The following is an 11,242-nucleotide window of genomic DNA, read 5'->3' as shown; positions in this document are numbered from 1 at the left end:
CAAAGCTATATATATATATATATATATATATATATATATATATATATATATATATATATATATATATATATATATATATATATATATATATAATAGAAAGGTGTTCATTTGGGATAACAGCAACAGTTTAGATTCATTAATTTCTTATATGATATGACTAGAATCTCCTCCAACATTTTCAATTATTTTGCTTTTTTTCAACCCACTGTAACATGTAAAGGGGTAAACCTCAACAGGAGGTACAAATTGGATTAAGGCGTGTTCTTCTAATCAACAGGATCATTTTAGAAATAAAGGTCAGCGCATTATGTGTGTGGGGTTATAGGGGACCACCAGTGGCCTTGAGCAGCCTTATATCATAGTTTAACATCAGACAGTTAGCATCGACTTGCTGACTCAGCTGCTATTAATCACTACAGTCATGTTAACCATACCACTGTCATTTGACCTTGCAGTTTTTTGTCCCTAATATGTCCTTGTATATTTTTCTTTTTATTCTATTATATTCTTCTGTCAGTTTTTATATACCTTGTACTTAACCTAACCCTAATCCCTGTATCATCTAAAACTATCACTAAAATGAATAAAACAGAAGTCTGGCTTAATCTCATTAACTTTGGTGGCTCATTAATGACCAACTGTGAAACAAGCCTTGCCATATTAGACAGCAGTTTCTTGACACAAATTAGGTATATTTTGTAGTTTAATGTGCTTAAGTTCAAATATAAACACCACCTATCGTATTACCACACCCTAATATCAAAGCTTTATGGAAATTACTATAATTATTAAAATAATTCAGGTTTTGTGTTCTAAGCAGAGACACAGTAGGGAGATTTCAACTTTCCACTGCAATCAGCCCCCTCCTTGCAGTGCAGCAGGAACTGGGAATCGTGATGGTGTCTCAGTCGTGCTTGTGAGCTCTGGCTTGGCTTGCTGCTCACAACACGGGCTTGTGTTGCCCGCTGGAGGCAAGGCGGGGGAAGGCACGCAAATGGAAGGGAAAGCTGAGGCGCTCCGTATTTCCCTGTCTCCCCCCGCTTGCTGTAGATAACCGCGGCCACCCTATTGGTCCCCACAGCAGGGAGAAGAAGTATTGGCAGGCTGAGGGCTGCCAACTGCACATTTTTGCTCGCCCAAGTGCAGCCGAGATAATTAACCCAGCTGAAGAATTAAGAATCATTGTGATTATTATTAGATACTTCTAAAAATTAAAAGCAGGTAGATAGAGGGAGAGAGGAGAGAATGAGAGAGAGAGAGAGAGAGAGAGAGAGAGAGAGAGTGAGCGAGTGACAAAGAGAGGCTTGCGTCCTGACTATCATCCACAGGTCTGGCAGTCTCACCCACTCCGCGCTCCCTGAGTCTTATTTATATATTTGTTCCTTGATGCGCGTACCCGCTGCGAAAGCTCTCTCACTCTTTCCCCTCTTCACTTCGCTTCCTCTCCTCCTTTCGACAGCATCCAGAACTATAACGCAACCGTTACCATCACTCTTTTCCTCCCCTCCTCCTCTCTCACCGCCAGATATCTCTCCACTGCGTCTCTCACCCCTTTGCGTCCCCCCTCCCCTCCACTTCCCCACCTCAGTAATTCACTTCTCTGACGCACGACAGGGAAACGGACCCGAGGACAGAAAGAAAGACACAAAAAAGCAGCAGCTGACCCAACCGTCGATATGATCCACAGACTCTTGCTACTGCTGCACAGGACAGAGACACGGTCCTGAAACCGAGAGAACACTCTCACCCGCTACATTGTTGTGGAGCGCTGCCCGGGGGCGGCGACGGCGGAGGAGAGGAGAAGGAGGAGGAGAGGGGAGGAAGAGAAAGCGAACCGGTACAAGTCGAGGGCTTGCATTTTAAGCAAACTGCTTAGAAAAAAAGGAGAGGAGAAAGAAGGGGAGAGAGTAAGAGACACCGGAGATCGAGAGTGGGAGAGACTGCATTCCTATCACGTCTTCATTTCTCCTCTCTTTTGCCTCAACCACTGGCAGAGGGTGAGAGAAGGAGAGAGAGAAATAGAGAGAGGGAAAGAAAGAGAGAACGAGCAAGAGAGAGATCTAACAAGATTCACATTGGTCTTTTTTCCTGATGCTGTCCAATTGCTGTACGAAACTAAGGTGAGTGCTTATGCTGTTTGCCTCTGCTGGAGTGTATCATAAGGGAAATGTGTGTGTGTGTGTGTTTGTGTGTGTGTGTGTGTGTGTGTGTGTGTGTGTGTGTGTGTGTGTGTGTGTGTGTGTGTGTGTGTGTGTGTGTGTGTGTGTGTGTGTGTGTGTGCGTGCGTGCGCGCGCTCATTGGTGTCTGCATAGCCATGGACTTTAATAAGGGACAACAATCGCTCTCTATACATTGACGATTATGGATCGTCTGATCTATAGCCGTTTGTTCTTTCACCGTTTTCCTGCCAATGTCACGACGAAAGGCTACTGCATTATGCTTGCCGTGTGTTTCAACAAACACTCTGCTTTCTCCACTATATTGACAGCAAGGTTAATTTGGAGGATATTACAGAAAATGAGAGCGGAATTTTCGACCGCTTTGGTTAAACTGGTGCATGTTAGATCTAATAGTGTCTTAATAACTTATGCATTCAAGATTTAAATCTACTAATAGCTTGTATTGAAATTGCCCTTGACGGCGAATATCACTTTTAATTTATGTAAGTACAGGGCTGTGGAGAATGTCTTGAGTTTGGCTTTGAATCCGTGGCTCATTCACATGCGCATCTCTTCCTCTCTCCCTTCTCAATGCCCTATTCTCTCTTTCCATCGCTCCCTCTCTGTTTCCTCCTGTTCTTCTAACGGCTCGGTCCACCCCCCCACCCCCCCGCTTCTTGTTCTCCTTCTTCCAGCCCGGCATTGGACGGTGAGCGGGACGCGCCAGGCAACAACAGAACACATCGCAGAAGGATATGTGAAGTTGGAATCCCAGTAAACTAAGTAGGTATACCACTCGATTTGATAGACCCCAAGGGAATATAATATGACACGCACTTTTTGTAATTGCGTTAAATGTCGATGTTACCTTTTTGACATAGCATCTGCGCTTTCTGATCTCTATCATGGAAGCAGAATCAATACATACTGGAGGATTACGCACGGAGAAGGGACTTTAAAAAAAAATGAAATTGACAGCGATTTACGCGTTTTACTGTCACGTCATTTTTTTGGGATTACAATATTTTTCCCCCTGCTTTTTCTCTTTTCCCGTTTGCTGGGATTTCGGTTTTAGCACCATGGACAGCGGCTCTGCTCCGCAGTCCCAGCGCATCTCCTCTGGATTTCAAGCTCCCACGTTTGAACGGACAGCCCTGTGCGTGCGTGTATGAAAAGTCCCAGCCTGAACAAAAGATATCCAGAGGCTATGTGCATGCTTGCGCGTGGGTTTGTGTGTGTTTGTGTGTTACTTTTCCCCACCTAAAACTATGTAGATAGTTGCTAAACGGAATCTTCAATCAGCCCATCTTTTTTGTTATTGAAGCGAAATGAGCGAAATCTTTTAATTCAATAATAATAATAATAATAATAATAATAATAATAATATATATTGTTTTTTCATGTTTCCTCACTTAATATATGTTATTTATTTCAAGGCCGGCCGTACCTACTAAAACACAGTTTCGTGAGCTTCTCGGAGCAGCAACTTCGCCTACTGCGCTTTTCACTTTGCCGTTGCTCTAATCATCACACCAATTGGGAAAGCCAGAAGAAGTTTTATTGATTGTAGGCTACTTTTGGTAAATAGCAGGTTCAATTATAATAAATAAGGCAACAGGTGTTCTTACTATATGGGTTGATACGGGGCATTTAACCAAAGAAAAAGCCGTGGTCTATTATCCTCGGCTCTGTCGTTTTCTGCCCGTCGGAGTCACTGGACCTATTGGACTATTTCCCCCCTATATTTGACATGTGTTTAGCATCTTCTAGTCCAGACCTTACCATTTCTTTAGCCTTGTCGGCATTGTTTTCATTTTTTAAATCAGATATTTATGACCTATACACGAGAACAGAACACGTCAATATGATGAGATTAATTTTATCAATATGGAGGTTCAGCCAAGTCCCTCGACTGTCCTCATCTTGTCCCACTAATGGACACGGAGCTGAAATCTATTCTGGCCCTTTCTTCTTTCTGCATTAGACCTTTGATGCACCTACTCTAATTTCCAGCGCACTTCTCTGGACTCTCATTTACTGAAAGAGGGATTGAGGTCCCTGTTATGTAATAAATACAGCAGGGGACAGTGTCTCCTCACCACTAACCTCACCCACCTGCTGTTGCTTGTTATTTATTCACGGCAATAAGCATCTCTGAGGTGATTTATTGCGACCTTACCAGCATGTCTGTTGTATAATAAATAGCCGTTCCCCCTTCATCCTGACGTTAACTGTCTGAATGTGGAAATGTGTATGTGTTGCTGGGTATCACATTGCCCATCCCATCCAAGAATCCTTGGTTTATATTTTGATTGAAATACCTAGCAATATTGCAAAATTGAAAGTCTCCAATCTTATTCAATTACTTATTGATATTTATTCAAAACTGTCCTACATTCCTCTGAAACTAATGCAGCCTCCCCCTGTCTCTGTCTGCCTGTCTCGCACCACCGCAAACTTCTTTTTTGTGAGAGTGTGTGTATTTTTGTGTGAACTCCCTACCCCAATTGCTCCCTCCCATCCATTCTCTCTTCCTCTGTTCTGTGTTGCAGTGCTGTGAAGTGGCTCTGTCCCTGGAGCCAAGACTTCATCCCATTGGTGTCAGCGAGGATGCTGTGGGTTACCTTGCTGAGCACCATAGCCTTAGGATGGACCACACCGATCCCACTACTAGAGGACTCCGAGGAGATCGACGAGCCCTGCTTCGAGCCCTGCTACTGCGAGGTCAAAGAAGGCATCTTTCACGTCCACTGTGACAGTAAAGGATTTACAAATGTCAGCCAGATCTCCCAGATATGGAGCCGGCCCTTTAAGCTCAACCTGCAGAGAAATTCCATGAGAAAGCTTTACTTTAACAGCTTCCTCCATCTCAACAATGCCATATCTATTAATCTGGGTAATAACGCTTTGCAAGATATCCATGCCGGGGCGTTCAATGGCTTAGGAATACTCAAACGGCTGTTCCTACACGAAAACAAACTAGACGTTTTCCGTAATGACACTTTTCTGGGGTTGGAGAGTTTAGAGTATCTCCAGGCGGACTACAATGTCATCAAACGAATTGAAAGTGGTGCATTCAGGCACCTTCACAAATTAAGAGTGCTCATACTAAATGACAATCTGATCCCTGTGCTCCCAAATTATCTTTTCCGGTCTGTGTCACTCACACATCTAGACCTGAGAGGAAACAGACTAAAGACATTGCCGTATAAGGGAACACTGGAGTACGTTGGAAGGAGCTTAATGGAAATCCAGCTGGAGGAGAACCCCTGGAACTGTGTGTGTGAGATTGTCCAGTTAAAAACATGGCTAGAGAGAATCCCTTATACAGCTTTGGTTGGTGAGATCACATGTGAGTACCCATTCCACTTGCATGGGAAAGACTTACGGGAAATAAAGCGCAAGGAGCTCTGTCCACTGCTCTCCGATGCAGAGATTGAGGCCAAGCTCGGAATTCCCCGGGTCCCATTCAGCAATGAGAACACATGGCCTACTAAACCTTCCTCCATGCTCTCCTCCGTTCACAACACAGCCTCTTCTGTGGAATACAAGGAAAGAGTTGTCAAGCCTACCAAACGACCTCGGCCCACAAAGAACCCCCCAACCCCTCGTAGCATCTACCCAGGCATCAACCAGCCCCCTGTTGCTGGCTACCAAACAAGGCCTCCTATCCCAATAATTTGTCCAGCTGGATGTACTTGCAACCTTCACATCAATAACCTTGGGCTAACAGTGAACTGTAAAGAGAAAGGCTTTCACAACATCTCTGAACTCCTGCCTCGGCCCCTCAATGCCAAGAAATTATATCTCAGTGGGAACTTAATACAGAAAATCTACCGTTCTGATTTCTGGAACTTCTCAAGTTTGGATTTACTGCATTTAGGAAATAATAGGATATCCTACGTCCAAGAAGGCGCCTTTATCAACCTGCCAAACTTAAAAAGTTTATATCTAAATGGGAATGACATTGAAAGACTCACCCCCGGGATGTTTCGGGGGCTTCAGATGTTAAGTTATCTTTATTTTGAGTATAATGTCATACGCGAGATTCAACCTAACTCCTTCTCGCTAATGCCAAACCTCCAGTTGGTTTTCCTGAGTGACAACCTGTTGCGCTCCCTCCCCAATGAAGCTTTTGCTGGCACCAACCTTGCACGCCTCAACCTCCGCAACAACTACTTTCTTTCCCTGCCTGTGCGTGGCGTTCTGGAGCATCTGACCTCTATTGTTCAGATTGATCTACATCAGAACCCCTGGGACTGCTCCTGTGATATTATCCCCCTAAAACAGTGGCTGGAAAAGCTCTCCTCTGTCATTGTGGTTGGAGATGTTATCTGCAAGACACCCGAGTTTGCTTTTGGGAAGGACCTGCGTTCACTGGAGGTTGAGGTCATCTGTCCTGAGCTCAAGTATTCTTCAGGCCCCTCACCTGCCCGGCCTGGTGGGGATGACCTTACCACGGGGAGCTCTGACATGGGGGAGGCAGGTGGAAGAGGGGCTGTCCCACTGTCTGTCCTCATCCTCAGCCTACTGATCCTATTCATCTCTGCTGTGTTTGTGGCTGCCGGGCTTTTCGCCTTTGTTCTACGTCGCAGGAAGAAGCTTCCCTTTCGCAAACGTTCAGAGGTAGATCTGACAGGGATCCAAATGCAATGCAGGATTTTTGAGGACCCACCAAGGCAGAGCAGTGCCGGAAACACTGGCACACCAGAGAAAACGACACCCAGTATGCACACTCACACTAGTCACACACATGCTCATGGTCACGTTTATGATTACATCCCCCACCCTGTGACTCAGATGTGTAATAACCCCATCTATAAGCCTAGAGAGGGGGAGATAGCAGCAGAAGACAGAGTGCAGTTTTCAGAGAAGAAAGAAAATGGCAGCAGTAGCAACAGTAACTACAGAACCTTGTTAGAGAAAGAGAGAGAGTGGACTCTGGCTGTCTCAAACTCTCAACTTAACACTATCGTCACAGTCAACCACTCCACAGCTGAAATGGCAGGATTTCATGAGAACGGAGGGCTCTGCCCTACAGTAATTGACAGTCAGAGGCCCACGCCAACAGTGGGTTTTGTAGACTGTTTGTATGGGACAGTACCCAAACTAAAGGACATGCATGTGGCGCATGCGCACCCACCAGGCATGCAGTATCCGGATTTGCAGCAGGATGCACGGCTGAAGGAGACATTGCTTTTCACGACGGGGAAAGGCTGCTACCCCGAATCGTCCCAAAGCGATTACCTTGAGTTAAGGGCCAAACTTCAAACCAAGCCGGATTACCTCGAAGTCTTGGAAAAATCTTACCGATTTTAACATTTCCAACCCATGGAGAAAACACACAAAATCGACACATTCACTTTTCCACCCTCAAAAAAAAAAAAAAAAAATTCACCCCAAACCAATATCAAAAGAAGCAAACTTTAAAAAGCAGCATGGTATAAAACAAAATATTATATTACAACAAAGTTTCCCCACCAAATCACTTTGGAGGAGAGGCCATTCTCAGATATTTCAATGAAGTGCCTTTTTTCAGAGTAGCCAGCAATGTCAACAGCCGTTATTTTTATAATATATAAATAACTATATATGCCCAAGAGAGAGTAAAAGAGGAACGAGAAGGGCACCGGGAAATAAAACATACAAAACATCCTAAAATACAGTACATCTGTCACTAAAACCCCTTTTTATGGAGTTACCATGATGTACAAGACGCACAGGAGCTGGACGTCTCCTTGACTTGGGGAGTTTCCTCTCTGTCTTGTTTACCCCTGACTAGGATGTACAAACACCCGGAGGCCGTGCACATTAAGTTTGTAAGAAATGATTGAAAGAGAGAAAAATACATATATTAAAATGAACTGCAGTTTGCTGCATGCACTTGCTTCAGTGCAGGAAGTGAGGGGATTTACTCAGAACTATCACACCACGTAATGAACAGAGATACTGCAACACATTTACAGTTCAGTGTTCTATTTAATTTTTATATCTTATTAATATGGTTACTATTAATGAGGACTTCTGTCTATATCAGGGTGCTTCTCTGTAAAAAACGGACGCGCCGACGCACGGATGGTAAAACATTTGTGAATATTATAAGACAATGCTCAAGGTTTTCTGGATATTTCCATGCACTTTGTTGACCACCCCTCCCCCCCACCCTTCCCCCTCTCTTCCATCGCTTCTGGATTCCCCATTGTCACCCAGTAATGGCTTTGTAGGAGGCACTTTTAATGTTTTCTCTCTCACAAAGATTTGAAGAAAAATGTGCATATATTTATTCTGTAATTTCAGTGAAGAATTTAATTGTAAAGGTAATGTTCAAATCAATGTATAGTGATTATGCGTCTGGTATAGCCTTCTTAATAAAAACAAACTCTTCAATCAAATGATGAAAGGGTTGATGCCACGGAAACCTGTGTGTGGAGCAGTATTGACAGGCTGTGTATTTGGTGTCTTGTTAATTGGTATGTTCAAGCTGTGGCCAACCATCATGAGGTTGCTGGAGATGGAAGAATAGCTACTAAACCAATAGAGTGCTAGACAGGAATGTAGTGGAGGTCAATAACATTTAAACTAGTTTTTGGATTAGTACCAAATTAATTCACGTTATAGGGAAAGGATCAAATAAAAGAGAAACAATCTTTTTTTCTGGAAAATATAATAGCTTTTTCTGTTTATTGGTACTTTTGTCCTGTAAGAACTATTTTTATTTGCCACTACATTACTGGTCCTAGCTGGATGTAATGAAGGAAACAAATACAGAAAACTCAATGGCAGAACAAGTCAATTGAATCCTGCTGGCTTTTGAATTGTATGATATGACAGGATATATACTAAATCAGTATGGTACATTGCGATTTTAATAATCTAAACGGGTATTGCTGATGTAGGCTAATAAACAGTAACTGAGAGGGCCAAGCAAGAGGTGATTGGAAGTCGCTCTTTGAATTTGCGCATCTAATTTCTGATTCCCTCCATAGTAGCAATGTGGATTCAGTCCACTGGAGGGCAATAAAAGGCATTCAGATTCATTGGGCATTTAGTAGATCGGATGCAGTAATGATGTAATGCACAACATGTTTATCTTAAGAGATCATCATGTCTTGTATTCAGTATGAATTATTTTTTAAAATATCTATATATAAAACCTGTAAGTGGCATAGGATAATTTTATTCATTCCAGCCAAGTTACATCCTTTAAGATTTTTTCCTGTCTTTCTTCTTACTTTATTTTAACCAATTATCTTGAAAATGGCAGAATAAAGCAGGTCACTCTAGCTGTATCAACTAAATGAAACATTATTTTCAAAAAAGAAAACAATCTTGAAAGAGCTGACCATCACTCATACATATTGGTATTATTATTATTATTATTATTATTAATAACTGTTTGCATTAAAAGTCCTAATGGTAAGTCAATCCTTAATAATCTTTACCACACTTTTTTGCTGTGATTTTTGATATTTCATATTTCCCTATACAAGCCTGATTCATTTTTGGGACCAAATAGTAAACAAAAACCAAGCTTGGAGCAGCTATGAAGTAAATATGGTGTTTCAGTACGCATCATCAAAGTGCTTTTTGTTTTTCACTTTCCTGAGGTGAAATTGTAATTTGGGAAAAGTATGAGACAATCTTGATGTCTATACATTTGGAAACATCTATGAAAAGGAAGGTGCATTTTTGTTTTATTTTAAAATTGGCATGATGTGCAATTTGCTTTGATTATAATATGTTTACTGGGAGTAAAGATCCTCAGTTGCAATTGGGTGTTATAATTTATCATATGTGTCAACTTACACTAAATGGAAGATATGTAGCAAAACCACATACTTCCCTGTTAAATGGGAAGGTCCTTAGCTAGTTTAGAGCAGTCATCACCAGTATTGATCATCAATGATCCAGTCTATAAGCTGACATTTAATGAAACATTTTACCTTGTGTTCATTGTTTCCTTTCTTTGACAATTATTGTTGCTGAAATGAGTGGTGGGCATCTTCATATAAAGCCTTTGTAAGTATGGTAGCATTACGTCAAGGCTCTTTGTTTTCTACTTGCATAAAGTGTTGCTGTATGCTGAATGCTGTATCCACCCCATGTTCTGCTGCCCCACCTCATTTTTCTACTTTTTAACTTTATCATTCTCTCTCTCACACACACACACACACACACACACACACACACACACACACACACACACACACACACACACACACACACTTCCTTTTCTTGACCCAGAGGTTAGACTATATGGTCAGCATTTTCAGTGTGCACTCAGTTTGATTAAAAACATAATACATTACTCTGTTAACCCCAACCCTCTCCATCACCCCCCAAACGAATAAATAAATAAAGTTTTGGGATCATTGATGATTTTTGCTACAGTGGCATATATCTTGGTAATCGTATATCCTCTACTCCTGTCACCCACCGACCATAATATTTCACGAATGAGTGCTGGGCTTTGTCCCATTATACCATGCTGAGTGGTTTTATCCCAATAAATCCTCTTATTATCCTGCACTAATTTCTCCAAGTGATTTCATACTTTGGTGGAATATCAGATATGGGAAACGAGTGGGATTGAAGGTTGGCTAAATGTTTTTTTATTTGTGTGAAATGTAAACCTTCACTGCTTGTTTGAATCTCTCTCTATTCAGTCAGTGATATTTAAATTCCGCAGTGGAGTTAACCTTTCCATCAACATCTCTTGAGGTTTGTGCGTTGGCAAGACTTCAGCACGGTAAATGCAGTGTGTGTCTTTTTTTTCTATCCTTGGGTTTCTCTGTGTCTCTGTCCCTACGGCTTCTTTTATGTCTGTCTTTCTCTCGTTTGTGTACTTGTGTCTTCCATTTTGCCTTTATGCTGAGTTTGTATTGTGATCTATTTTATTTCTCCATTCTTTATCTGGGCTTTGGCTGGATTTACAGCTTCCCTTGTGCCTTGTTCTGGGGTGTGGGGTCAGTTCAATTTTCTAAGATTTGGTTTGACCATTTTAAGCAGCTTTGCACACAAGACTGCTGAAACAGAAATGATTTGTGCATGTTGCCTATCTTTGGAGTAATGAAGGTTTTAT

The 11,242-nt window shown here is 42.1% G+C and overlaps 1 protein-coding gene across 1 annotated transcript; it reads left to right on the top strand.

Moving 5' to 3' along the window:
• The first annotated feature begins 1,313 nt into the window (after positions 1–1,313).
• On the top strand, positions 1,314–10,689 carry slitrk3a (SLIT and NTRK-like family, member 3a). The gene is made up of 3 exons (XM_032509835.1): positions 1,314–2,120; positions 2,856–2,943; positions 4,713–10,689. The coding sequence occupies exon 3, from the start codon at positions 4,771–4,773 to the stop codon at positions 7,477–7,479; it is 2,709 nt and encodes a 902-aa protein (XP_032365726.1). The 5' UTR covers positions 1,314–2,120; positions 2,856–2,943; positions 4,713–4,770; the 3' UTR covers positions 7,480–10,689.
• The last annotated feature ends 553 nt before the right edge of the window (positions 10,690–11,242 follow it).

Source organism: Etheostoma spectabile, chromosome 3 (assembly GCF_008692095.1).
Source record: "Etheostoma spectabile isolate EspeVRDwgs_2016 chromosome 3, UIUC_Espe_1.0, whole genome shotgun sequence".
NCBI classification, from domain to species: Eukaryota; Metazoa; Chordata; class Actinopteri; order Perciformes; family Percidae; genus Etheostoma; species Etheostoma spectabile.
This window is presented reverse-complemented; position numbering and strand designations above follow the sequence as displayed.